The 27,300-nt window shown below is 41.6% G+C and overlaps 4 protein-coding genes and 1 non-coding gene across 8 annotated transcripts; 1 reads left to right on the top strand and 4 right to left on the bottom strand.

Moving 5' to 3' along the window:
- Nucleotides 1–17: 17 nt before the first annotated feature.
- LOC133896463 (uncharacterized) lies at nucleotides 18–3,128 on the bottom strand. Its single transcript, XM_062337071.1, has 5 exons — nucleotides 2,756–3,128; nucleotides 2,458–2,658; nucleotides 1,452–1,619; nucleotides 431–869; nucleotides 18–350 (listed from the first exon to the last, which is right to left on the bottom strand). Exons 1-4 carry the CDS (start codon nucleotides 3,017–3,019, stop codon nucleotides 435–437), a joined length of 1,068 nt encoding a protein of 355 aa, XP_062193055.1. The 5' UTR covers nucleotides 3,020–3,128; the 3' UTR covers nucleotides 18–350; nucleotides 431–434.
- A 1,009-nt stretch (nucleotides 3,129–4,137) lies between these two features.
- LOC133895968 (GDP-mannose transporter GONST1) lies at nucleotides 4,138–9,408 on the top strand. Its single transcript, XM_062336491.1, has 10 exons — nucleotides 4,138–4,355; nucleotides 5,798–5,962; nucleotides 6,099–6,324; nucleotides 6,417–6,556; nucleotides 7,147–7,276; nucleotides 7,502–7,600; nucleotides 7,795–7,949; nucleotides 8,531–8,647; nucleotides 8,823–8,920; nucleotides 9,013–9,408. The coding sequence occupies exons 1-10, from the start codon at nucleotides 4,261–4,263 to the stop codon at nucleotides 9,069–9,071; spliced, it is 1,284 nt and encodes a 427-aa protein (XP_062192475.1). The 5' UTR covers nucleotides 4,138–4,260; the 3' UTR covers nucleotides 9,072–9,408.
- Nucleotides 9,409–9,763: 355 nt separating this feature from the next.
- On the bottom strand, nucleotides 9,764–9,836 carry TRNAF-GAA (transfer RNA phenylalanine (anticodon GAA)). The gene has a single exon. It is a non-coding gene; the product is annotated as a tRNA-Phe (tRNA).
- A 154-nt stretch (nucleotides 9,837–9,990) lies between these two features.
- On the bottom strand, nucleotides 9,991–13,780 carry LOC133896462 (probable polygalacturonase). Its single transcript, XM_062337070.1, has 5 exons — nucleotides 13,227–13,780; nucleotides 11,668–11,788; nucleotides 11,302–11,476; nucleotides 11,118–11,188; nucleotides 9,991–10,887 (listed from the first exon to the last, which is right to left on the bottom strand). Exons 1-5 carry the CDS (start codon nucleotides 13,695–13,697, stop codon nucleotides 10,253–10,255), a joined length of 1,473 nt encoding a protein of 490 aa, XP_062193054.1. The 5' UTR covers nucleotides 13,698–13,780; the 3' UTR covers nucleotides 9,991–10,252.
- Nucleotides 13,781–17,396: 3,616 nt separating this feature from the next.
- On the bottom strand, nucleotides 17,397–25,556 carry LOC133895699 (histone-lysine N-methyltransferase ATXR7-like). 4 transcript variants are annotated; one of them, XM_062336182.1, is made up of 12 exons: nucleotides 25,215–25,556; nucleotides 24,527–24,758; nucleotides 24,008–24,379; nucleotides 23,791–23,913; nucleotides 22,815–23,105; nucleotides 22,364–22,714; nucleotides 21,952–22,251; nucleotides 21,651–21,864; nucleotides 21,190–21,562; nucleotides 19,791–20,066; nucleotides 18,990–19,067; nucleotides 17,397–18,888 (listed from the first exon to the last, which is right to left on the bottom strand). In XM_062336182.1, the coding sequence occupies exons 2-10, from the start codon at nucleotides 24,536–24,538 to the stop codon at nucleotides 20,039–20,041; spliced, it is 2,064 nt and encodes a 687-aa protein (XP_062192166.1). In that variant the 5' UTR covers nucleotides 24,539–24,758; nucleotides 25,215–25,556; the 3' UTR covers nucleotides 17,397–18,888; nucleotides 18,990–19,067; nucleotides 19,791–20,038. The 4 variants fall into 4 exon arrangements, with proteins under 4 accessions (XP_062192166.1, XP_062192165.1, XP_062192167.1 ...); XM_062336181.1 differs by lacking the exon at nucleotides 17,397–18,888 and having other exon boundaries at nucleotides 18,982–19,067; XM_062336183.1 differs by lacking the exon at nucleotides 17,397–18,888 and having other exon boundaries at nucleotides 18,982–19,067; nucleotides 24,008–24,452; nucleotides 24,611–24,758.
- Nucleotides 25,557–27,300: the final 1,744 nt, after the last annotated feature.

Genomic DNA, 27,300 nt, shown 5'->3' with positions numbered 1-27,300 from the left:
AATCAAACAGCCAGAAAGGGTCTAAATAAGTAGCATTAACTTGTTCAAACATAAGCAAACTTTTAAATTCGCATTGCGTTCCATCACACAACGTTCAATGAGCACCCGAAGTGCCACCACCAAGTTTACTCGGCTTACTATACAAAGCCATCAAGACACCCAGGTTCTACATCCCAAACTCTATTGCAGTTAGAAGATGTGGCTTAAACCATTCCATTTTAACAACTTGCTAGCGTCTCGCAAAACTCGGCTCTCCACTTCACTATACAGCATCAGCAAATGACCATATGTATCCTCGAAACAAAAAGACTGCAGCAACTTCATGTCCTGCGCACTTCTCGGCAACCAACCTGGATAACATGGGTCCGAGAAGCATTAGATGACTTACATTAATACCCAAACACAAGATCGCAGGGGAACTTCAACTGACCTCATCAGAAATCATAGTCTTTAAGGTCCTTCTTGGAGTCGGCCAATTCCATTTCCACCAAGCACTCCTCTTGGCTGAGGGGAGGGAGCCCATTCTTATGGCGTGTGTAGTTGTGCTTGTGCCACCCACTCTTGCAGTGATCCCTGTATAGCTTGTCTTCCACAAGTACATCACATTCTTTGCATCTTCTCTGCTGCCTGCCTTGCGCATTGCCCTCGCTTTCACTGGATATGCTCTGTTTCTGCATTGTCTCACTTATCTGAGCAACAGCATCAGATTCCTTTGCAGGCACTGTTTGTGGCACTTCGACATTGTCATGTTGGTCCACAGAAGAGCCACCGTCCGCATGCGCTGAGACAGATAGCACTTCCACCTTCCCTTGCACATCCTTCAGTCGCTCCTCACATGAGTGCAAAATAGATGGCTCAATCTCACATACCTGTAAAACATTATTCACAGTTACAGGTTCACCAATGATAATAAGGTTCAGTACGACAGATAGGTATTGTGGCTTCAGGAAACGATTGTATCAGTGTCACAAAGGAGGAAAACACTAGTAGGCATCTCATAAGAGACATAAAAGTGCAGTAGGGACACACTAACTGAACGGGGCATGCCTAACCCGCCTAGGGGGCACTAGGCGCCACCCTCCTGCCTAACACCTAATCTCCACCTAGCTTGCCTAATCAGCTATCAAGCGGTAGGCAACTCCCACAACCCGCCTAGCGCTTAGCAATTTTTGAAACGTAGTAGGGATCGTGAGCCAAACTTCTATGTGATACAGCTAAATTCTAGATAATATTGTAAACCATTTACCAGCTCTGCCGCATTGTGTGTATGGGGTGATTTGGGGGGGGGGGGAGGGGGGGATCAGGGGCTCAGGGCATACAAACCACATATTCCTATAATAATTAGTGAAATGATTCAAGTTAAGTGAGGAAGACTGGTTACAATTCCATATCAAGTCACAATAAAGTGACACAGTAATAGCCAGAGGAAAAAAAAGAATTAAAAGACTTACAATAGAAGGCTGATTGCCAGATTCATCCTTTGAAATGACATTAGCATTCCATTCATCGACCTTCTCCATAAGGCCCGCAAATTTGGGCTTTGGTGCAGTGAACCGCACCCTCAGTGGTGCACGCTTTATGGGAAAGTGCTCTATGAGCTTTTTGATAACCTTCAGTGCCTGCAAAACCAAAGAAAGCTCAGATGAGAAAAAAACATAAGACATTTGATAAAAGAAGTTCACACACCCAGTAGCTTTACCTCATAATGTCCTGAATGTAGGTACTATTGACAAATTTCTAAATATTATGCCACATAAGCATACAAGCAATAAATGTTCATTGAAAAAAAAAAAAAAAACAGACATCTGACATGCAATAATGGCATGTAAAAAATGCTAATATTACCATCTTTGTTATGATATACAGATGGCGGTGAGATAGTCAGTGTTCTATAGGCCATACTTAATCAGCCACCCAACCTGTGGGCGATAATACAGCCTTACCAATTTTGCATGCAATTGATTATCAGGCCTAAACAGAAAAATCTCTAAAGAAAGTGCTGCAGGTGGGCATACCAAGTGCTGAAAGCTCCCACACATTGTGGGGTCTGGGGAAGGGAATTTGTAGGCAGTCTTTCCCTTGCGTTTTGCAAATAGGTTTATTCAAACGATGAGTGTGCATGATACACAAATAAAAAAGCAGTATCTCCAGGAAGCATTGTCACCAGGAATCAAGACATCCCAAGTTTAATGGTGTTAACGAGAAATGAATAGGTGCTGTATTATTACTGCCTTTATTTTTAATTATGTTTTACAGGTGACGGCGTTCTAAAATGGACAATTGATACTCTGAACATGCAGGAACCAGGAGGCCATCTATTCCTTGTATGTGGTCGATTGTAGGGCAACAACCTCTGAAGAATTAATGTGATGGTACTGGTACATAATAAACAAACAGCCACCACGTTCCACTTAATTAGCAGCAAGTATCTGCACAAAGTAGGTTCCATCTAGCTACCTGTTCCTTGGAGGTGAGGTTTGGATCCACCGCAAAGTGTATGTCGTGCATGAGGCGCTCGATCATGGTGATGGTGTACGGGCGGCGGGTCTCCGGGTTGATGGTCTTCTCCATGACAATGGTGGCGATGTCGCGGAACTGGCTGGACAGCTGCGCCTCCCTCTCCTTACCGGAGACCTGGAGCTCCCCTTTCTCCAGAATCTGGCCGCAAATCAAATCAATCATCCATTACAGGCACGGCGCATGGATGATTCGAGAGGGGAAACGAAACTGGTAAGAGAGAATACCATTACCATACCTCGATACAGATTTGTGTCTGGTCGTCGGTGCCGAACGCCTTGACGAGGTCCTTGGACCTGGCGAGGACGCCCTTGGAGACGTTGGAGTAGACGGTGTGGGACTGGAGCACCTCATCCAGGTCCTTCTCGACGCGGGAGCGCCACGAGAGCACCTTGTTGGGGAAGCAGGCGATCTCGAAGCGCTGGCCGTGCTTGCGCAGCCGCACCACCGCCACGTTCGTGAGGCGCTTCTGCCCCACCGGCTGCACCAGCGTCCGCGACATCTCCGGCGACCCCCGAGCGAGCGAGCCAAAACCCTAACCCTAGAGCGGCCCCAGCGGAGAAGAGGAACTCTCGGCAGTGAGGATTTGGAGAGCGGGTGGCGGCGTGGACGGTTTGCCTTTTCTTTTCTTCCATGGCTGTTTTGCGTAAAGGCCCCAACGTTTCTTGATAATACCGTAATCGTCTCACCCGCCACCGCCAAGTCCTCTCGTTTTGCCTTTGGCAAAGCTCAGTCCGCGCCTCGAAAAGAATAATAATTCTTTTTGTGCCCACTTTGGCAGGCTAAAATTTTGGTCGAAATTTGCAGCAGAAATCTTTAGCGCAAACTAGTAAATAGATGTAAATATATAAATAATATAAATAATAAATTTCTTCTGTACTATTTATATCTAAAGATTACAATTGAAGGAGTTAATTTGCAAGAAAACTTTAGCCACAAAACTAAGTAATATCGAAGTCGTCAAATTGAATTTTGATACGTAATTTGTTTTGGCATTTTTCGTTTGCAACACCTGTCTTTGTGTCCCTACAAATGTTGAGCTAAGATGAGGTGTCACAGCTCACGGTTTGAGAGCTATTGAATTATTACAAAATTATTTTCTCAAGACAAGTAAATAGACGGCTATCTATCGGTGTTTGAACATGAGGGGTCCAAATGGGTTGAGTATTATTGACAAATAAAGGTATCGATAGTTGTTTAAAAATAGTAGTTGTATTTTTTAAATTTTAATCTTTGAAGTTAGATTTTGATTAAAATTTTCTCACAAAATATATCATTTATAGCTATAAATATATATAATTTAAAATTATTTTGAATTATGAATCTAGTTGTATAATTTTTATACACTAGATATTATTATAATTTGATTAAATGTTAATTAAAATACATAAAAATTGATTTTTTAAAAAATAAAATGTGTCTAATATTTCTGAACGGATGGAGTATTTGGTAGGGTAAACTTGAGTCAAATAAAGGCTTTTGGTCAAACCATGAACGGTCCAAATGGAGTTGAGTATTATTCATTATTCACAAATAAAGGTATTGAGAGTACCCTATTTGATAGGGTCAAATAAAGGCTTCTCGTCAAGCATGAATTTTGCACGGCCGGTACAAGCGACCCGACGAAACGGACGAGCTGGAATGGAGTCGAGGTGGGGTGGGGCCCACATCTCAGTCAGACAGACTCCCTTCTGAGTAGTCGTCGCCTCGCCTGGCCCATCCCCTAGTCCTCGCTAGCTGCCGATGCGCGAGGCCTCCTCGCCTCCGCCGCGCCATTTCCCCCGCCACCTCGCCGCCCGGGTGCACCTGGGACCCACACCAAGCGTCATGGGCTCCAGGTACGCCGCCGATCAACCTCTCTCGACCTCCCCCCCCCCCCCCCCCACACGGCCCGGCCCTTTCCCACCAGCTCCGGCCTCGACCCCGGCCTCGCGGCGCCCGTGCCTCCGAGCTCCGGTGCGCCTTCCCGATATGGGGTGGTGTGCTATGCTCTGCTTCCTACTAGTATACTGGTTCGGTCAAGGAAGGGAGGCGCTTGGGTTGGGTTGCTGGAGGCTGCATAGTTTGATTCGCTTTTTGCTCGCTCCGTTTGGGTGTCGGGGGCAGCTTGCAATCGGATTCATCCTGTGTTCAATTGTTAATTGGATTCTTTCTTGCGAATGTCTCGGTGGAATACGCTGCGGCTCCTGTTTAAATTCCTGTGATTTCGGAATCGTGTAGGCGTTTCAAGCCTCAGGTGCTTTTAGCTCCTCCAAGAAACAGGAATCAATTAGAGCTCACTAATGGGCTTTGACGCTGTTTTCTTCTTCTAGCGCCTCTCTAGTTACTTTGATTGCATAGTATTAGTCCCATAGCTGATACTACTACCTTACCTGATATATTAGGCTAGGCAATTAACAACTTTAATTTTTGGATACATGGAAACGTACCTAGTTAAATGGAAGTTCGAAATTGTGTATTTGTTCTGTATTAATATTAGGGTCTCCTTTCTCTTTCTAGTTCTCAACTCAGGTTACTATTTCCTGTATTCTCTCTTGCTGGGAAGCTTTTGCTATTGTAACTGCAAGTTTGGCTAGTAAAGTTGTTTTGTGATTCTTTCAGTGAATTGGATGAATTTTTACAATAATAGAAGGAAATAGTGGGTGAACTGCAAAGAGAATAAGTGGCGTGTGCGCATGAACTTGTTAATTTTGCACCGGTCTTCCTGTTACACTTTCTAACATTGCCGTGCTTAAACTTATTGATCCATAGCAGTTGGCAGTTAATCTGCTATCATACTGTTGCAGAGTTCCGTCACCATTTAGCATTTATCCATTAAAAAAAAACTCTAGTGCACTCGAGGCTATTGAATGCAGTTAAAGAATGTTTTAACCATTTTGCGTAACAAGAATAATATTGCAGCCACTTTCTAAATCTGGTAAATTAGTGTTCTAAAAGTCAGTAACCAGTAAATGATGGGTCCTGCCATCTATTAGCGATTATACAGCCTAACCAACCGATATACGAAAAAAAATCGGGTGGGCACACGTCCCTTGCATATGACTGATATTTAGAATAGTTTGGTAGTTCAAAGTGCAAACAAATATATAATTTCCGGGCTCATAGTTATCCGTTTCATTCTCTTGCTTGCTTGTCCCTGAGGTTCGAATTTAAATTTGAGACTTTTGGCAGGATAAAAACCTAGCATGACTACTGTTAACACAATGCAGTGTGATTGACGCAGTATGGAGCAAATAAATTTGATTGTTATTGACTGCTAGCATTCTCTTTTATCCTGTAGAATCCTTCAGTTAGACATTCCTGCAGACTCTGAGGCCTCTCCTAGGAGAAATGTACCAGGGAGTGTAAGTAGCCCTCTCATGAATGGGGAAAAGAGTGTATTTCGGGATCAGAATGCAGGGTTCACTGCACTTGCAAGTCCTGTGAGGAGAGAAATTGGAAACAGGTACATATATGTTCCTTGATTGGTGTGCTTTGTTCTTTTTTTGCTTTAAAATATCATTGTTTACCTCACCGTACATTATAAGTTGACACTATCTGTTGTATTTCCGGATAATATAATAATGTATTATGTTTGCCAGATCTATGACGAGGTCCTTCTGTGTTGATGACAATGACTTGGAAGATGGTAAGGCCTCAAAAGACAGAGACCGGCCTTCGCAGTTCCTCAGGCTCCCAAATATACAGAATCGGGCTCTTCTATCTGGTCTGGCTTACTGCATATCATCATGCAGCATGATTTTAGTTAATAAATTTGTTCTGTCTGGCTACGGTTTCAATGCTCCAATTTTTTTGATGCTATACCAGGTATACTACTATTGCTGACTGATTACTTTTCACTTTTCATGCAACACAGCTGTGATCCTTAATAGCATCTTCTTCATGATCTGTTGCTGCAGAACATTGTATCGGTGACCATAGTTTCCACACTTTCTCTGTCTGGTGCTATTCCAACTGAGCCATTAACATGGAAACTAATCAAAGTTTGGTTGCCTGTGAATATCATTTTTGTTGGAATGCTGATCACAAGCATGTTTAGGTATGTACCAGATCTTCTGCAACAGCTTGGTCTGAGTACTGTTTGTTGTCCTGTTTTTTTTAGGTCCGTACACGAGATTTGTTGTAGGAGTATGAAACTGTCTCTTGAATTTACAGCAGTCATTTGTTTTCTATGTAGCTAAATCTCTTCTTCAGGATTGATGAATATGATTGCATGCTGTTTTCTTACCATCCATTCTCAGAATTACAGAACTCATAGGTGGTAATGCTGGTTGCGAGAATCAGTATTAAAGATTGATATATTCTGGCTTAATATTATTAGGCTTTTTCTTCTTATAGAAAAATATAGGAGTGAATTTCATTTGTGCTCACACTTCGTTGGTGCTAAAAATTGAAAGTTTGTTGCCTGTCTCATGAGTTTGGCTCTGTTCATTGTCATTTGTAGCTTGTACAATGATGAACTCGAACAATTTTCCAGTTTTGCTATGCAATTTGAATGTATGTTTTCCATATTAGCTGTGAACGAATGTCACTCAAGTTGTAGGCTTGTAGCAAGGAAGTTTAGATTGAAATTGAAAGTCTTGTATAAACTTATTTTCCTCACTTCTGAATTTTTTCTGTACTTTTCAGTTTGAAGTACATTAATGTGGCAATGTTGACTATATTGAAGAATGTCGCCAATGTCTTAACTGCTTCTGGAGAAACCTACTTTTTCAATAAGCATCATGGTACTCAAGTTTGGATTGCTCTTATATTGATGGTATGTCATATTCAGAAGTTAGAAATGTTTGAGAAGAAGTTGGTGCTTGAGGGGTTAATTTCCATCACTAGTTTTCTGTTTTCCCGAGTATCTTTTACATTGCATGCTACTAGTTGATTCACCGGCTCGCTGCCAAATATCTAATAACATGTATTAGTGACATTTTGACTTAAAGAGTATGGTATTGATCCCTTCAACACCTGAGTCACTGATATGTTTGTGCAGATAATCTCTGCAGCTGCAGGAGGAGTAACAGACCTGTCCTTCCATGCAGTCGGATATACCTGGCAGATCATAAACTGTTTTCTGACAGCATCATATTCGGTATTGTTTTCCTAAATGCAAATCAAAACCCGATTAGTACATGCAGTCAGTTATTAATTTTCAATCCAGACAAATATTTTAATTATTATTTCCAGTCCCATAGATTGGCACTTTAGTTGACAAGACTATTATATTTAGTTATATAGGCGTTCCACGTCTACTTCAACGAATCGGCTCCTTCCTTTCTTTTTCAGCTTACATTGCGGCATGTAATGGACAGTGCTAAGCAAGCCACCAAGTCTGGGAACTTGAACGAGTTGTCAATGGTGTTACTGAATAACATTCTTTCGCTGCCATTGGGAATTATCCTTGTGCTTGGTTTTAATGAAGTGGAGTACCTTTTGGAGACGTAAGCTACTATTTCAAACTTCAACAATTTATTTTTCTATCATAAACATAATGGATTACATGCAAACTGCTGAGATCTCTAGCTATAATCATTTGTCATCTTCCTTCTTGGTGCAGCTCTCTTGTATAGCTCCCTCAGTTTTTCCTGTTCTTCTTAGTGCAGCTCTCTTGTATACCCCCCCCCCCCTCTTTGTTCTTTCTGCTCTAGGTCTTTTTTTTTCTGCTTCTATGTTTGTTCAGTTCTGTTTTATCAATAAAAATCAACAGTAGGGCACTCCCCTGCTGTATTTCCGTTCAAAAAAACAAAAAGAATCATTTGTCATTGACAATTGTCATGTTAGTCTTCTCTGCCCTTCCTGGCCTTTCATGTCATTTCCAGGCATGTCAACATGAAATGAGTCTGGATTCTGGAAGGACCTGTAATATCAACACCTGAAATGAGAAGTGATGTATAGGGCTAAATGGTCTATCTGCTACTACTGAACCATTACTCCATTAGTTAGGCTCCTTTGAAATATTTATGAAATATTTACATATTTACTCCTGTCTTGTGGGTTATGTATTTGTGAATTGAACTTGCAGACCTCTCCTGAGGATGCCTGAATTTTGGTTGGTCATCACGGCCAGTGGAGTTTTGGGGCTTGCAATCAGCTTTACTTCGATGTGGTTTCTTCATCAGACAAGCGCGACAACATACAGGTACCAAATGCATTTGAATTTTGAATATAAATGTGAACACAGATAAGTTTCCATATAAACTCCCTCGCAAAAATGGGCCACTACTGTATTAGGCACTAGACTATTCTAAAATGTTTGCTCTTTATGTCATCCCTATCTTCATGTGTTTCTGATGCCAATATTGCTTCTGATACAGCCTTGTGGGCTCCCTAAATAAGATTCCTCTCTCTGTTGCTGGAATCGTTCTCTTCAAAGTTCGTACAAGCATGGAGAATTCTTTGAGCATTCTGTTTGGTATGTTATATTTACAACAGGGCTAAAGGTATTGTTACCATTTCTTTTATGTATCATATATCACTAACAATTCCGAAAACTTCACCATGTAGGTTTATTAGCAGGAGTATTTTTCGCCAGGGCCAAATTGCGAGATAACTCACCGTCCTAGATGTTGGGAAGGTTTAATAGTTTGTAGAAGGCAAGACTTCGGCAATCGTCAAAATCGAATTACTTCTCTGGGAGATTTGTGCAGATGCAAGGATTCTTACCCAGTTGGCAAGGCAAGGGGTTCCAATTCCTTTTTTTCCAAGCTGGCCTGGACCCCCGGTTGTTGCTCTTGTGGTGGTACACGTTTTCATTCTTGCATGTAAGATACAAAATGGATGCAATCGAAATCCCAGGCAGTTTGGGATAAAAGGCTTGTAATTTGTAAAGTCTCGGTGGTTGGATAAGAAAAGGGTTGTACATTTTCAAGTGCAGCAAAGTTGTTTGTTGGATTGATTCTATATGATTCCACTCGAGCGTGGTCAGTCTTCTGGTCATCTTCAGAAGAAACGCCGAAGCTCCAAATCGTGGGTAGCATGTTTCAGAATTTGGATATTGCACAAAAGATTGCCTAAAAATTTGTCAGGGGAGATCTTTTCCACAGCCTGCCAAAAGTGAAGCTAGTCGTAAATGAACAGTGACTATAAACAGTCCAGTAAGTAAACATTTGAAAAAACATTTTAGCAAGTAAACATATGAAAAGTATGGTCAGCATAGGAGTAAACATTTGAAAAGTATGGTCAGCATAGGAGTAAACATTTGAAAAGTATGGTCAGCGTAGTGAACAAATCCAGAGTCCAAACTCCAAAAAAATAATGCGGTGAGCGTGGATCGAACACGCGACCTTCAGATCTTCAGTCTGACGCTCTCCCAACTGAGCTATCCCCGCTGACATGTCCGTTACACACTTGGCTATTATACTTATAGCTTCTTGTCTGCTGATTACAACTCTGCAAGTTGTCCGGTACTCAGAGGCGCATCATATACACGCAGTGTAGAACTTGGAGCCATAAGAAGTGACAAGTGCGAGAGGATTCAGGAAATATAAGTGATAAGTCACATGTAGGAAAAGGAGTCGGTAAATATTTTTTCTGTATTAATTATTCATGTCCTTTTGCAGTGGACAAACAGACATGATGTTTGTATCCCCCTCGGAAAACAAAAAGACTACAAGTTAAATGTTGAATTTGAATCTATGATATCAAAATCCTATGCCCTATCCTTCTTAGAATACAGATATGAACACCCCCCATTTCAAGTATTCCTGTGTCAGTCGTGAAAAACTTGTGACTTGTGTACACTTTGTCAAGAAAAACCACACCATGATGAAGATTTCTTTTTCCTAAACTCTTCACAAGGTGCAGGGAAAACTTCATGCGCCTCTCCATACACAGACTCACAATGCCATCCATCGCGCCGCCTTATGCCTCTTAAGCTAACATTTCTGAAGCAAATCCCTTCATAAACCGCACCATGCACTGCCTCCAACATTGGCGCACGCTGCAGGCCTACACCGACAATGTCACTGATACGAACATTACTGATCTTTGGCAGCGCATTTCGGTCATACTTATCATCTGAATGGTCATCTGCACCCCGACTGAATCTTATCGGTACCTTGACCTTTTCCATCGTCACATTTGCTATGGTGATGTTGGTTATGTACCCACCACGCCCTACGTCGGTCTTGAGCCTCACTGCTGAAGCAGAATTCCATACATGGAGGTCACGCACAAGCACATTTGATATGCCACCTGACATCTCACTTCCAAAACCGACACCTGAGCATGTTGGAGTTGTGCCAGAGACCCTCTGGATGACAATGTTGGAACAGGGTTTGCCAACAGAGATCCCGTACTGATCCCAGCCACTCTTGATAGCAACTAGATCATCACCGCTTTCAATATAACAGTCTTCAACACAAACTTCTGAGCTCGAGTCTGCCATTGTTCATCACGAGAATTTTCAATGATGAGTTTATTCTTTGCAAAGCCGATTTGACAGCTACTTTAACAAGGTCATCACTAGTGATGAACTACAAATATGAAAAACATACGGTCGCTAAAAATCGCAAATGTATAGAAAACCATGATGATACAGCTGGATTTGATTTGGTCAATTTTCAGAAGGAAGAAGATAGTACGACACTGATGAAAATAACAGCACAAACCTGGATCAATGCCATCAGTGTTTGGAGCATTCAGTGGAGCCAGTATGGTCAGATCCTTCATCACCACGTTGCTGATAAATAAATAGAAAAAATTCTTTTGCTCAATATTTAAATTGAATGAAGATGAAGCATTTCCTATTAGGAAATGGAGCGATAATGTGTGGCGTCAGCATGGTAAACTAACCTGCAGTAGACTGGATGCACTGTCCAGAATGGAGAGTTGCGCAGTGTGATATTGGAGATTAAGATGTTGGTTGAGTTCACAAGCTCAATGAGATGGCCTCTTGTGTGATTTAAAGTTCGGTTCCACCATAGTTCCCACCACATCTTTCCTTGGCCATCTAAGGTCCCATTGTTACCTACGTGAAAGGAACATTTGCAAGTTATAAGTCAACGCTGATTCTTCATATGATATGGCCCGCCAACTAAAGTTTAAGTCTATGCCATTACTGAACGCATTGCCAATCTTTGTTTCAGTTCCACCTTTGTCATTCAAATTTTGGTTTATTGATCAAACTTGAAAGTAGACATAGTTAAAAACTTGTTGTACCAGTAATAACAACATCATTTAGGTCCTCTCCGTGGATGAGGCTGATATGGCGTGGTCCTAATCTTTCCCTCCCGCGCCCATAAGATGGCAATGGGGCAATGAGAGGCCACTCTTCTGGATCCTGCACATCAGTCCAACATGCCAGTCAATACCATGCAGTTTTATAATCAGCACACACTACTATGAAGTGCTGGAGATTCTTCTACTTAAATGTGAATAAATAAATATTCAATCGAGAACTAGTTCTTGGACCCCTTAGACTGTTTCCTCATGTTATCATGTTGGTATCGTAATGACTTAATGAGTCTACACTACTTTATAAACACTGCAATTCTGTCTTTTTACGTGAATGCTGATTCTATAGCCTCATCGTTTCGGTTCACCCAAATGAAAATTTTGGAATCTGGCATTAACCGTAAAATGTAAGGTGGCCTGGGTCAGTTTTTAGTTTGCAATTATCAGTTCGTTTCAATTGAAACCCATCAATTCCCAGCGAGTTCTTCTCAACCCTAAACCAATCAATGGGATACTGTTATTATTTGCAACATTAGTTGGAAACCTAGCATGATTTGTCTTAAAATATATCAAAGGCGATTGCACTGTCAGTGCATGTGGCAACATGTCAAAGGCGCAGCACCTAATTAGATCTCTTGATTATGGTTTCATTCCCATCTACTCTTTGTTTGAAAGCAGCATAGCAGGAGAACTGCTACTTTCTTAAGTATGGTTCCTTTGCAACTAATTTCTACCGAACCACCCTCCCACATGAATGCAGTGCTACCGTATTTCCTTTAGGCAAAATAATCTGCCCTAACCTGTTTGGTCTGTACATAGTATTATCCTATCAGCATGGCCATCAGATGGACCAAAAATGGGGATTGGTTCCTGCACAAAGCTCCAAACCACATATTTGTGTGACCTTTATACAAACAGGTAAGACGGGAGTGGAAGCAAAGTAAGTACAAGGAGCATCAACTGGGTCCAGTCAGTCCAAGCAGCAGCAGGGACAAAGCAAAGGCACGGTGACGTAGAATAAACATCTCATATTATCATTCCTTCAAACACACACACACACACACACATACAGAGAGAGAGAGAGAGAGAGAGAGAGATTGTGTCAGAGGTCACAAGAGACCAGAGCAGCAGACCGTCCAAGCATGTGACTCCAACACATCAACACCTCTGTTTCTCCTTGTTTATTGCTCCCACGGGTCATTGACATGTGAGTATGTGACAACACGAGCGCCGAAGCCCGAAGCTAGCTAGTTTGACGATGCGCGATCCAATAAGAACAAGAACCGAGGTTCAAAAGAAATTGTGAACGTAATTATCCGTATCAACATAGCAGCGTTACGCATTTGGATGTATGTTTAAGTTGAGACGCTAAAAGTTAGACCTTTTTTTACAATCACAAGCAGCTGTTCCCTGCATTGCTCTTGTAGATGGAATGGAGAGGGACAAAAGAACATGAATTGAATCAAACAGTGAAAGAACAAAAAAAATTCAAGAAAGGGAGAAGAAAAAGAGGAGGAGGAATTAGTAGATGATGGATGAGTGACCTGGGAGCCAAGGATGACTGCACCGTCGTGCAGGAAGAGGGTGAAGCGGCTGGTGAGGTTGAAGCTGCCCGTGACCCACCTCCCGGGCGGCACCTCCAGCCTGGCGCCGCCGTCCCCGCCCGCCGCCCTGGTCCTCTCCTCCAGCGCCGCCACCGCGCGCCGGAACGCCGCCGTGTTGGACGTGGCCCCGTCGCCCACGGCGCCGAACTCCTCCAGCGACGCCGTCACCGCGCGCACCGGCCCCGCGCCGCCGTAGAACCCGGCGCAGCTGTCCCTGTTGCCTGGCTCGCGGGCGATCAGGGCGGCGTCGCGGCCAGGAGGAGGGGCGATCAGGGCGGCGAGCGGCGCGGCGGCGGGGAGGCGGGTGAGAGCGAGGTAGGAGGTGGCAAGGACGGCGAGGAAGACGAGGAGAGGCGCCGGGCGTGGCCACGGGAGCGGCGGCACGGGCTCGTGAGCGGTTGCGTGAGCCATGAAGGAATGGCCCAACCGCGACGCGCCTCGCTTCCCTTTTTGCAGCCAATCGAGACCAGTGGACACGACGAAAAGAAGAATTTTTTCCCTCCGCAGTGCACGGTATCTTTTGAGTTAATTTCGTACTAGCAAGGTCCTATAAGCAGAGAGAATTATATCCTAAACAGAATTGCTTTAAACATATTAGCAAGAAATCACGAAGAGAAATAGTTAGAATGTTAAAAAGAAACGAAAATCTCTTCGTAAAAAGATTCTCATCTGTGAAGGAACTTTCTTAGTGACGGTCTCATGTGCCACAATAATCTTTGTACGAAGAAATCTAGGTAATTTAGTCATATATATCATTTTAAACTAAAGTAAAATACCTCAATAGCATGGTGGTTGAAACAAATCATCAAATATGACAATTTGTGAGCTCGAGAAGCCACTGTTGCTTACATTGGATAACGCCACACGTTTAACAAATGATTCTTACCATGCCTGTTCATAAATAATTTAATTTGAATTGTGTAGGTCAAACAAACTTTAGGAAAAAGTTAAAGATAGATACGTAATGTTCAATGTAGGACTATAATTATCGCATTATGACAAGGCTGCAGTGTTATATAGTGCCTTCAGGTTAGAATGAGCTCCTCAGACAATCCAAAGATGTGGTTTAATCCGAATGATTTGGTCCAATCCTTTGACCACCTTGATAGTCTCTCAGATCCCTTTACTAGGTTGGAAGTCGACAGATTACCAAGGAAATACCCACAGATAAATCCTCAAGATCATATGGGTTCAATGGCATTTTCTTTAAGAAATCTTGATCAGTTATCAAAGGGGATTCCTACTCCCTTTGTGAGGATTTCTATCATGGCTCCATTGACCTGCAGTCAATAAACAATTCTTTCATCACTTTAATTCCAGAAAATAACAACTAGTGGTAGTCAAAGATTATAGACCTATCTCCCTGTTCAATACTAGTCTCAAGTTGATTACTAAACTTCTGGCCAGCAGGTTGCAGAGAGTTATCATTCCAGTTATCCACAAAAATATGGCTTCATCAAAACTAGAACCATCCAAGATTGTCTTACTTGGGCCTTTGAGTAACTTCACCAGTGCTACCACTCCAAAAAAGAGCTTGTAATCCTGAACCTTGATTTTGAAAAAGCCTTTGATACAGTTGAGCACGGTACTATTCTTCTCATGCCCAGCCAATTGGGGTTCAGCCCGAGATGGATCAGATGGATACAAACTATCCTGAACTCCGGATCTTCAGCTGTGCTTCTCAATGGAGTGCCAGAGAAGTTCTTCAATTGTACAAGAGGTCTTACTTTCGCCTCTCTATTTGTGCTTGCTGTAGATATTCTTCAATGTGTCATCAACAAGGCTCATACAAGCGGCGTTCTCTCCATTCCAGTTCAGGTTTCAGTGGAACAGAACTTCCCTGCTATTCAATATGCAGATGATACCCTCCTCTTTCTGAATGGCTCCCAAAAAGAACTTTTCTGCTTGAAGGCGATTCTAAACTCTTTCACCGAATCTACAGGCCTCAAGGTGAACTTTGACAAATTATGTCTTGTTCCTATCAACATTAGTCAACAAAAGGCTGTGCAGCTGGCTAGGGTTTTTGGTTGTTCAATTGGCAAGCTACCCTTTACCTATCTTGGTTTTCCCTTGGGCATAACTCGTCCAAAAATTGAGGATCATACTCCCCTCATGAATAATATTGAAAGAAGACTCTGCAGTTTTTAACTTTCTCACAATGGCATGAAGGCTTGAAATGGTTAACTCGGTGCTATCAACTCTTCCTACATATTCTATGTGTACTCTCAAATTGCCCTCTGGGGTCATCCAAAACATCGACACAGCTAGAAGGCAGTGTGTTGTGGTGTGGTTTCGATAGAAATGCTTTGAAAAAACCTATGGTGGCCTAGGAAAAGTTTTGCAGACCAAAAAAAAAAGAGGTTTAGAGGTGATCAATTTGCAACTCCAAGATGAAGCTCTCCTCCTTAAACATCTCCACAAATTCTATAACAAGCAAGATCTTCCTTGGGTACATCTCATTTGAAATACCTATTATACCATTCATCTTGTGCCTCATGCTGTCGTTGATAAGGACTCCTTTTGGTGGAGAGATATTCTTAAGTTTGTTGAGCACTATCGGAGAGTTTCTCGTTGTAGGCTCGGTAAGGGTCAAATGACTATGCTTTGGATGGACCTATGGGATGACCACCTAATGAAGGATCAGCTACCTAGATTGTTTTCTTATGCCAAGAATGATTTTGTCTTTGTGGTCGCTTACACGGAAGACATGTCCATCCACAGGCATTTTCATATTCTCCTATTTAAACAAGCTTTTTAGGAGCTTACAGTGTTACACTCTAGGTTGAACTATTATCAGAATTGTTCATGAAAGAATGATGAATGGATCTACATTTGGAGCTCTGGGTCATACTCAGCCAAAAAAGTTTTACAATTTCCTTTCAAGAGCATACAACCCCCCTCAAACTTTATGCTGGATCTGGAGGTCTACCTGTAGCAAGAAACACAAAGTGTTCGTATGGCTTTTGTTAATAGACATATTCAATACAAGAACATCCTAAAAAGGAAGATGCTGGAAATTGAAGGAAATAACTATAATTGTGTTCTATGCGCCACCAATGCTGAAGAAACAACCTTTCATCTATTTATTCACATGCTCATTCGCCACCAATTGCTGGATCTCTATTCAGATACACTAGGACTTTAATTTGCAATTCTTCAAAATGATGCAGAAGGCGGCACAGGATTTTCAGCAACTATTCTTCATGGACACTTTCATCATTATGACCTGGAGAATCTAGAAAAAAACAAAACAACCTCATTTTTTAGGAATGTTAGGTCTTCTTTTCTTGGTTGGAAAGAATGCTTTGCTTCATAATTTCGCCTACAGTTAAATTAGGTCAATGAGCCTTTGTATTCTTTGACGTCTTCCTGATTTTCTTCCTTTGTGCAGTCCTCTCTCTCCTTGTATAGTCAATATAGCGGAGTCGTACTGCACTCAGAGTTTCCGAATGTAATATCTTGAATTGTATTTTTTTAATATCTAAAATTCTTTACAAATTTAAGAATGATTTCTGTATAGAATACGATGAACTGTCTAAAATATCAATTTATATCTTATTTACCCTGTAACAACTGTAAAACCTACATGAATACCTGTTCTAATAATATATTATATTCTATTAAATATATATAATTATTTATTATTTATTCCTCGCTCACCCGAGGTGTTTGGTCAAATGATACGAACGACGCTTTTGTATGGGAATGGTAAGTCGGTAAACACGTGTGGTTATAAATAGCAGAGTGCGTGTCCCTAGGGGTGATCTCACCGTTGGATCTTTGATGGACGGTGCGTGCAGAACAGGAGGTGGCTGCTATACCAGTTACAACCGCGCGCCGGCCGGCCGGCCGGTAAGTGAGTCTGGGCGTCAAGATTCGTGTGGGGCGTCTAGATTCGTTGACAAAATAAAGCTCTAGTATTTTCATTAGGCGTCTCGATTTATGATTTTCCTTTTCTGCAGCGCAGTAATTTAATTAACAAGATTCAGGTTGAGGAGCATCATGCATGCTCGGAATCGCTCGCTGAATCCGACGACTCACGACCTGCTTGCTGGCTTTCCAAGTCCAGCCCAAATTGTCTGTCTTTTTTTTTTTAATCGAGGATCCACAAACATTCCTGGCCGAAAACGTACACATTTAAATATTATCCCAATTAGGCATACCCTTGAAATGAGCTATCGGCAGCTTACTCGTACCCCAGTATATAGGGTGGATATATATGTATCGTCGCAGCTCACCAGAGAAATTCAAGGCCATACTTTGATATGCACATTGCTTACAAAACTTAGCGATATACAGCAGAATGGGCGTACATCCTTTGAGCATGTACTTTACATTCTTGTTCCATGGTATAAATAAATAAATAAATAACCTTCACGCACTCTTGTACGCTAAAAAAATGTCCAGATTTGAGTGAACTCACGATTGAGCTAAGCAACCTAACTAAAAAAAGGCACAGGAAAAGAAAAAAGAAAAAAGAAGAGAAAAATGCTCTAGGAATTTTAAAGGTTTAGTGCGAACTTGAACAATATGATTCACAATGCACAGTCCAGAAGCCCTAGAGCCGACCTGCCGAATTCGAACCGACCAGCAAGGAGAGCATAGGATCTCTCTAGCCTTCAACAAGACCCCATGCTTACCTACGCTCTTCCAACAAAGCACAAAGGGCGGTGAAACACAAGCACAAGGTATTTTGTGAACTGATAATCCCCCTGAGAATAACTCTTCTTAATGAAAGAAAATGAAATGTGTGCATTGCACGTTCTCGAATCGAAAATCCCCCCAAGAATAACTGTCTGGCGAGGACATAAGTTACCTTGCCAGCCAGGGTTCTATTGTTCTACCGAACTTTAAGAGTAAAGCTATGCTATGGGAATCGTCACTCCAACTAGCTGAGTTCCTTTTCAAGGTATTTTGTGAACTCAATCCCCTAAAAAAAAGATTACTCTACCGACTCCCCTAAAAAGAAAACTACTGAACCAATAGTATAGGCAGTAAGAATGTGAGTATCAAGTCGTTACTAAATAGATAGAAATGATTTTAGAGCCAAGTATTTTTTTTTCTAAATACATCTAAGGCCATCTATCAGCAAGTTTTTTTTTTCTGAGAGAGAGAAAGCAAGTGATACGAGATGATGGGAGCCGACGCTTTTGTTCTTACTACGGCCTTGTCTGGGAGAGCTTAGCTTTATCCGGCACTGCTGAAGATGGGCTTGGATTCAGCTTCACCAACGAGCCTGAGAAGATGCACCATCTTTGAAGAGCTTACATTGTGATAGACACTAATCAACGTATCTATCAATCTCTCTTCCGTTTGTTCTTTCAATTATTAAAATGTAAAGCATGATAGAGAAAAACGCAGGACGGACTGCTCTTTCCCTTATTTGCTTCTTGTTTTTGGGTTGTTCTTGTTCTTGCTTTTGCCCGTGCAGGCTTGTTTAGTTTGTGCTAAAACCAACCTTGCCAAAATTTAATTTCATTCATTCGGATGGTAGCCTAAATTTCAAGAAGCAAATAAGGAGGCCCGTGGATCCATGCGTCCGAGCAAACAACCTGCCAAAATTATTCTGTATCTAACACAAAACAGTGTAAATCAGGAGGCCCTGTTCTTGTTTTTCATGATAAAGAAATGTTATTAGGGCCCACAAGTTAAGAAATGCAAGTAAGAAAGCATGGACAAGCAATTAAGAGATGGAACACATACCGCACCCATTTGGAAAATTTGTGGACGCCTACATGCATACGTACGTCATAGATGATTTGAAGATTTGTGACATTGTACCTGCAAGAACAGGAGTAGGTACATGATTAAACAAACAGTTACACCGGTTCACATAAACATACCTAGTGCATCGCTCCAATGCACTAACTACTACTAGAACTTGCACAAAGTGCCATTAAAAAAATGGAATTTGCAACAGAGTGACCAATAAAAAGCTCATTCGTTCATCATAACGTGCAAGAACTGACATGTTTCCTCCTAAGCAAACCACGTGATATGTATGGATGAAGCAACTAAAAAGTATAGAACAAAAGCCCAAACATATTGCATTCATGTAGACCCGGGTATAAAAAGAGATGCTGCCGTCCATGTACTATATCAGCACACGGTAAGAGGGCTCAGAAATCATCAAAGGCCCATGAAGCAGGACTGGAGATTTCTCGCATGTACAAGCGGGAAGGGTCATCCAATCGCTACACACAGCCACGCATGCATCCACAGCAAACAGGCGAAAGTCCATTCAACAGGAGCAGGACACCCGAATAGTTCAGTTTGGTGCTCATTGCATACTACTTCTCAAAAGAAGGGGTAGTATTACTGGCTTTGGTGTTTCATCTTTCACAGCTAATTAAATACTCAGAAGAGAAGGATTATTTTTAAACCCGTTTTATATCCACCATGTAAACTCTATGACCTCAATTCAACCAACGCAATAATTATAGTGTGCGCCTGTACAAGATTTTGCAACTCTATCCAGATATGAGAAAGAACATTAGCATTAACCTTGTTAGAAAGTAACCATTTACTAGCTCCGGTCATGTTGAACTGATTTGTCATGTCCATTGGGACCAAGGGAAAGCTTGCAGCAGTCCTCCGGAAGGCAGAGGCTCTTGCGCCTTCCTCGAGAAGAGGAGAGTGGCATGATAATGTATCAGCCTGCTCTTGCACCTTCCTCGAGATACCTTGAACTAAGTTCCTTCTACCCTAAATAAGTATATTGTGTAGTTTCTTCTGGCGGTACAGCATGTTCCTCAACCCCATACTTTGATAAAAAAAACTCTGCCAAGTAGACAATAAAACACTCTAATCACCAGCAAGTCTTTTTAAAGTCTACAGTGTAAGCTGTAGCATGTTTTATCAAGTGAAACAGCACCGAAGGGTTGGCAAACAAAGCAGAGATGATCATGTCTCGTATGCTCTAGTGGTTCTCACTTACTAGAGTGATTTGCTCTCTACTCACCAGCAAGTCTTTTTGAAGTCTACAGTGTAAGCTGTAGCATGTTTTATGAAGTGAAACAGCACCGAAGGGTTGGCAAACAAAGCAGAAATGATCATGTCTCGTATGCTCTAGTGGTTCTCACTTACTAGAGTAATTTGCAAATACAATGGGAAGTAAAGTTGCGTTCGTTGGCCAAGATATTAGAACTAAATGTACATATAACAATTTGGCCATGAATCGCTCCCTCCCTCTCCAAATTTGCAGGTAATGGTTTTTTTAGATCCCTACAGAATACCTGGGTCATTAAATTCCTGAGGTCTAAGAAAACTGATTTCATCAATTGGAATCTTCATGCCAGAAATACTAGCAGAACAACTAGCAGATGGCATGCAAATATGCAACTATGCAAGCCTGCCCTATGAAGTAAACTTGATGAAATTCCTAGGTGACTATGACATGTCATCTTGGGATTCACATAGGTGGCACATATGCTCTGGCACGAATCATCATTACCATCCCAGATGACATTACAAATATTTACCACCAATGTCAGAAAACTGAGATATAGAAAAAGTAGGAGGCTAAGCGGTAAGCACCATTCATTGAATCGATTTATTTTCTCATGTCCTAGTAGTTAAATTCACTGTGGTGAGCATTAATTTCTAATCAGTTTGCTTCAGTTGAATGAATTTGGACTGCACCCAGCGCAAAGCACTGTAAAAAACCTAACAAAACAAAGATGAACATTGGCAAGGTTGAGACAAAATGTGCATCTAAAAGTTAAGCATACTCAAATGTGGAATAAGCAATGTCCTAATTATTAATCGTCCATCAATTTCATCAGTCATTAAAGGCGTAGTTGGGGTCTTGGATAGGTATCAATACAAACAGACAGACAAAGACATCAGGCTTTTGTGTATAACAGTGACAGGTGAACTGCGGAGTACAGGGGGTCAGGAGTACCTCTTCCTGTAGTATGTATATTCTTTGAGTTTTGATGATCCACCTGCACTTTTAGGTACATGATTTTGCCTGGTGAACCATGCATCGAAGCACTTGCTAATGGTATCTGGGATGAGAGATGTCCACTCTTTCACAAAAATCTCATGTAGTCCTTGCCGGCAGAGAGCCAAGGCAATATATCTAGAAATCACAGGAATAGGGTTCATTGATTTTGAAGGCTGATATCTGTTTTTGCCCATAAATGCCAAAGGAACTAAGGCAGTCTCCATTCCAGGAGGCACTTCATCAAAAGTCTCATCCAACTCCACTGTCTTACATATATTCATCTTTTCAAATATACTTGCATAAGACAAACAAAGGGGCAGGTGTTCCGCTGCAAACAAATTTCAAGGGGATAAGAAAATGTAATCAAGCACAACACAGGCAAAACAAAATGTAATAAAAGGATGCTGTTCATTTACCATGAGGATTGTGCATTTTATCTGTTGTCATTTCTGGAACCTTCAATGTTTCATCTGTAGCCGTTCCAGCTGAACTGATCATTGTGATTGTAGCCATTTCAATGGTATTCAACTCTTCATCTAGAGCCATTTCACCAGGATCGAGTGTTTCATGTGTAGACACTCCGGCATTAATGGGTGACTCTGGTGCGTGAGTAGGGGTACCAATTTGTTCCTGTGATACACATTTACATAAACAAATTGTGTGAATTTAGCGATATTAGCAGCTATCAAGACAATCTTCTTATCACTATAAACTCACTCGATTAATACTGCTTTCAAGTCCAAAGCATAAACAATTTGTTATCTCCTCTGCAATAACCTCCTCAAAATAGTGAAATACAGATTGCTTTGATGCGACATATAGTTCGTTCGCCAGCGTCATCTGAACTCCTGCTAGGGGGCCAGAAAATAAAGTGGTGCTTGATTCAGATTTCCAGTCAATTTTGTCAGTTCCATAATTGACTTCTAACAAGGATGAAGAGAGGGAGCTCTCAGCAGATTCCCAGCTTGGTCCAAATCCAGGTGGGAAATCCATTTCGCATTCAGGAGCGTCCAAATCCTGCAAAACCATGAAAGTATCATAAGATGTAAGCTACGAAGTAAGAAAGAAAGGATTAAAGCCCTAAACCACTTTCTCAAGAAAGAAATACATTTAGCCCTAGTGGAGACACCTTTGGTGGCATTTCATCACTGTCTTGGGCGTTTGTGTTATCTGGGGTGAAAGAAATAATCGTAGAGGGCAGATTCAACTGGCAATTTCTCTGTAACCATACATCACAGTAGCCTATAACAGGGTCCGATAGTACTCCATCCCAGATACTCTTCATAGATTCATAATAAATTGTTTGCCAAACTGCTGATAGTACATCAGCAAATTTATCATACACTGCTGGGGATTGAATAGCCACAGAAGAATCTGTTATGGCCATATGATACGAGGAGTTGCCTTTTTTTGGAACAGTAGATGGTGTGTCAACCTTGGCCTTAAGCGCAGGAACCTTCTTGTTGCCCACACTGTCAGGCTGCAAACAACAGCACATATAGGGCAGATTATTAGAGATTGAAAAGGAATAGTAAGATGCAGCTCCCTTGTTAGAAAAAACCCTGGCAAATAAAACAAACCTTAGTAGCTTGTTTCTTCAGTTTTGCAGCCAGTTGCTTCTCAGTCTTATTGGAAGCAATTAAATCTGGAAGTACACAACTGAATATTTCATCAACTAAAATCCTGCGAGCTGATTTCATTATCCCTGCATGCAGCTGATGGCTGATATCATCAACTATGTCACCCATTAAGCCATTTAATGATGCAGAATCATTAGATGTAGCTTCCAAACGCTCTGCATGACCTCCACTCCACCAACCAATCAGTGATACAAGTGTGAATGGACCAAATTTGCCATCAACATGATAAATCTACAGTAAAAGATCAGAATAATTCAGATGTAGACTATGTTGAGAATGAAATAATGTTTCATAAATAAGCCAGCACTTGCAACAGGGGGGAATGTGCAGTATGACAGTATAGGATCTAGATGCAAGCCAACTTTGTAGTTTATCTTACTACTTGGGGATAGAAAGTAAAGGGAAAGACTTCTGATAGGAATTTTAACAGAATCTTCTGTTTTTTTCTCACTGATTTCATGTGAATCTTGATGATCCTACAACACACATACTATGTGGTATTAATATGATGTTCAACCTGCCTAAGTTACCAAATTGTCTGTCCTTGCCAAGAATGAAACAAAACGTGAAGAACCATCATATCAAATATTCCCCTGTGATGCTAATCTATAACATACAAGGCCAAGGGCACTCAAGCCAACAAATGACCCAATTTCAAAAGGTTTTTCCTACAAAATAGAGATAAATTCCTGCAACTATTACACACTAGCATATCTACCAGCATAATACCATTGAGCTGGTGACCAGATATGATCAAATCACAGAAATGCGCCTTGGCACACTACTTGGATAGAAGCATTCAGGACAACAGGAATGTCATTATCACACCAAATCTTCACATCTGTACACAACATTTACAGATACAAAGCAAGAGTGAGTTTCAGAAGGTTGACAGTTTCATTGCTGATTTTCCTACCATTGAAAGATCGTGGATATAGCTATTATGATGCCAATAGGAAAGTTCAGCAAGAGAATGTGGCCCTTGTCGGCAGCCTTCTGCATCCTCAAACATCCAGCATGATTCTTCGCTTGAAAGAGCCTAACAGGGAGAAAGCAGAAACTAAACAAATCAGGAAGGTAGACAGGCCAAGGATGATGCGCAGAAACATAGACAAAAAGCAAGCCATCCATACATCTGGAAGAACGACTTTATCATTGGAAGTTACTTTCTTTGTCTCCATGGGTTCATTTGTGGAGAGTGCAGCACCAAAATTCCATTGTGAAAGGAACTGCTTCAAAAAGCTTAAGGGCACAGGATTGGCCATTACCCCACCAAACATCACGTAGATAGCAAGATCTTGAGGCAAGAAACCAGTGGATAGCCCCTCATACAGCTTTTCAGGAGAGTAAGGTCCACACATCTGGCCGTGCTCATTCACATACATGCAACCTTCCAAAGGTTGATGTTGCAGATGTACACCCTGCGTCCCATTTCGACCAAACAAATATCCAAGCCCAGACTGCGGATAAATCCCACCATTGCTATCAATTGAACAAACATTTTCCTGCATTGCAGCAAACAGGCCAGTTCACGTTTGTACACCACTACTTGAAAAGGTTTGATGCCACTCAGAGCACCTGATAAATCATGCGGAAGGCGATCAGTTCTAATTTCAAAGGAAAGGAATAATAAAATGGTGAAGAGATGGCACCTGATAAATCATGAGATCAGTTTAACTTCAAAGGAAAGGAGTAATAAAATGGTGAAGAAATGGGATGATCAGTGAAGCTTGTACCAGTCAAGCAAGTTCCTTCCTGAATCATCACATGCTGAAACGGAACAAACCCGGGATTCAGTGTCTGATGACTCGTCCAACACCCACTTCGAGTGGCATCCAACCGTTTCCTCTAGTGGTGACCACAAGCGGAACACTGGCCCGTTTGCTGCAATGCAGAAAAATGTCTGTTTCATTTTAAATGCAGACAAGTATATGTAAAGTTGTTGTTAACTGCAAAACTGAACCGGAGTAGTTACTATCCTAAATCAACGCAGAGTTTGAATGCCATACATAATACGGTAACCGAGGCCTCATTTCAGAGTTTGATTTCAATATATCAAGGAGAAGTCACAAATTATGACAGAAGATAATCATCACTATATCAAGGATAGATTTTAACTGTTATCGTGGCCCAAATACTAAAACACACAAGATCCTCCCCAAATTTGGAAAATCGACACAATAAACCAAACATCAGCCGACGCGAATTAACCAATTGTTTATCCACATCGCTGGTGCTCCGATTTTGCAATGATGCAAAGCGCTAGTACAACCACCAATCATTCACCAACATAAAGCGTCACAGAAGAATCGAGGAGAAGGGAGAACAGGCAGGACTCACTCTGCTCGAAGCCAACGGCGTTCAAGTCCCAAGAAGACGACCACTAAGATGAAGGCAAGGTCGCCACGAGTCCGCTCCGCCCCAGCCTGCGTGCCGCCGCCACGCCCCTCCTTCAGCCGATCGAGTGACCGGGCTGCATCGCGCTGCCCTGGGTCTAGTCTAGGGGGCGAGCACGAGCGAGAACAACGAAGAAGGAGACGGGATCCTCTTCTGCTGTGTGTTGGCGCGGCCGGCGTCGGGATCGGAATCCGGGTGGTGGAGGAGGACGGCGACGGCGGTGCTGTAGTGTAGGTAGGGTTCGAGAGCAGAGGGTGATGAGCGGGGCCAAATATACCTCGTCATTTAGGGCTGTTTGGTTCTTTCCTCAACAGATCAAGCCAAATTTTGGCTATCGGTAAATTAAGGCAATGTTAAATTTTGGTATAAAAAGTGTCATTTGGTTTGTGATCAAATCAAAGTTAGTATAGTGGCAAAATTAAGGCCGTTTGGTTTGCAGCCATGTCAAAATTTCTAAAAAAAAGTGATTATGATACGTGGAACTTATATATAACTAATTTTTTTAAACGTTAAAATATACTAACATAAGTTTTGATTTGTAGATTTAATTAAAAAGAATATAATGGTGTAAATAGATTAAAAGTCGGATGGATGGTTTAGAGGATATTGTGATTTAAAATTTGTTAATCTAAAATTTTTGAAATACGTGCAGCCAATGGACAGCTGCCACCTCAGCCATTTGTCTGTAGCTGGTCGGCCAAAATGCCGGGCGACCGTTTTGCTCGCCCCAACCCTGCCCGCGTTCCCTGTTAATTGTAGCTGGCCAGGCAAAAAAAAATTGGCATGACCAAAACTCTCCCAACCAAACAGTGGCCAAATTCACGGGCATGACCAAAAATTGGTTAGTCTGTTGAGGTCACGATCCAAACAGCCTCTTATATCCTAAAGGAATCCAAATAAGTCCTATCCCACACTGTTCTTTGGTAGTATCCCAAATACCTTAAGAATCTCCAGCAAATACCTTAAAAATTCATTTCACTATTACATCATCTCTTAATATTATTATAATATCTCTTTTTTTTTCATCTCCAACAGTTACCATATTTCCTACCTTATATTACTTTTCTCTTCCTTTCGAACCCACGTATCAATCTCTATAAACAATATAGATGGGAGGAGAGAGTACCTCAAATTTAAGTACCTCTCTTCTCTCCCCCATCCCTATAGCATCGGATGGAGGAGCTGTTGGAGCACTCCTCCATCCAACTGGAGTGGCAAAAAAGCATGACACAGTATTGCCGATTGCTTTTGTCGGCTCTGTTGGAGTCACCTAAATAAGAAAGTTTATGATGAGTCCTTATTTGAAACGGTTCGATTTTTGCAGCTTATCTAGACAATTTTGTGTTATGAACCGTCGGAGATAATTTATTCGGACGGTTCCATAGTTATCGTCTTGTATTACAGTTTTATATGCTAGTGTCTTTGTTGTTCTCCATCCTTAGCATTTTCCTGCAAGAGGTGCGGGGTAGTGATGGTTGCCATCACATTTCACACCTATCCTTCTATGATCGAGGATTCTTATTTAAAATATACAGCAAGAGATATGATGGAATAAGAGAAGTGTGGAAGATAGTCGGAGCGAAATATACCTACCTCATCATTTATCCCGAACGGAGCTCTACGTAGTATCCCAAATAGCTCTGAATAGGAAGTTTGGGACAAGTTCTTATTTGAAACGATTCTAGCCCTACGGCTCATCCCAAATATTTCTACATTGCAAACCGTTAAGATAATTTATTCATATGGTTACATAGCAGCCATCTTGTATTGCAGCTTGTGTGCTAGTATGTTGATGTTCTCCATCCCTAGCCTCTTCCAGCAAGAGACCCAATGCACTAGCTATATCAACATCTTTAGGTGATATAAAACAAATACAAAATGATCCTTCCTTTAACCTGCATAAGAATTTAGGATGAAGAGAAACGTTGTCATATCATTTGTTGTACTACAGGGCATTATGGGGTAATTGCTCAAACTTATCATAGAACACAGCTACTGATCCAGTTTGTTTGAGGCTATCTAACTGTCT

Source organism: Phragmites australis, chromosome 16 (assembly GCF_958298935.1).
Source record: "Phragmites australis chromosome 16, lpPhrAust1.1, whole genome shotgun sequence".
NCBI lineage: Eukaryota > Viridiplantae > Streptophyta > Magnoliopsida > Poales > Poaceae > Phragmites > Phragmites australis.
This window is presented reverse-complemented; position numbering and strand designations above follow the sequence as displayed.

Coding starts and splice junctions, on each gene's coding strand:
- LOC133896463 (XM_062337071.1), bottom strand. CDS start 3,019: ATGTCGCGGACGCTGGTGCAGCCGGTGGGGCAGAAGCGCCTCACGAAC. Junction 2,659..2,755: donor AGACACAAATCTGTATCGAG/GTATGGTAATGG, acceptor ATTTGCGGCCAG/ATTCTGGAGAAAGGGGAGCT. Junction 870..1,451: donor CTGGCAATCAGCCTTCTATT/GTAAGTCTTTTA, acceptor AATGTTTTACAG/GTATGTGAGATTGAGCCATC.
- LOC133895968 (XM_062336491.1), top strand. CDS start 4,261: ATGCGCGAGGCCTCCTCGCCTCCGCCGCGCCATTTCCCCCGCCACCTC. Junction 7,277..7,501: donor GGATTGCTCTTATATTGATG/GTATGTCATATT, acceptor ATGTTTGTGCAG/ATAATCTCTGCAGCTGCAGG. Junction 8,648..8,822: donor ACAAGCGCGACAACATACAG/GTACCAAATGCA, acceptor CTTCTGATACAG/CCTTGTGGGCTCCCTAAATA.
- LOC133896462 (XM_062337070.1), bottom strand. CDS start 13,697: ATGGCTCACGCAACCGCTCACGAGCCCGTGCCGCCGCTCCCGTGGCCA. Junction 11,189..11,301: donor GTGCATCCAGTCTACTGCAG/GTTAGTTTACCA, acceptor TTTATTTATCAG/CAACGTGGTGATGAAGGATC. Junction 10,888..11,117: donor CACTGATGGCATTGATCCAG/GTTTGTGCTGTT, acceptor GAACAATGGCAG/ACTCGAGCTCAGAAGTTTGT.
- LOC133895699 (XM_062336182.1), bottom strand. Junction 23,914..24,007: donor ATAAAGTCGTTCTTCCAGAT/GTATGGATGGCT, acceptor TCTCCCTGTTAG/GCTCTTTCAAGCGAAGAATC. Junction 21,563..21,650: donor TAAAATGCACAATCCTCATG/GTAAATGAACAG, acceptor ATTTGTTTGCAG/CGGAACACCTGCCCCTTTGT.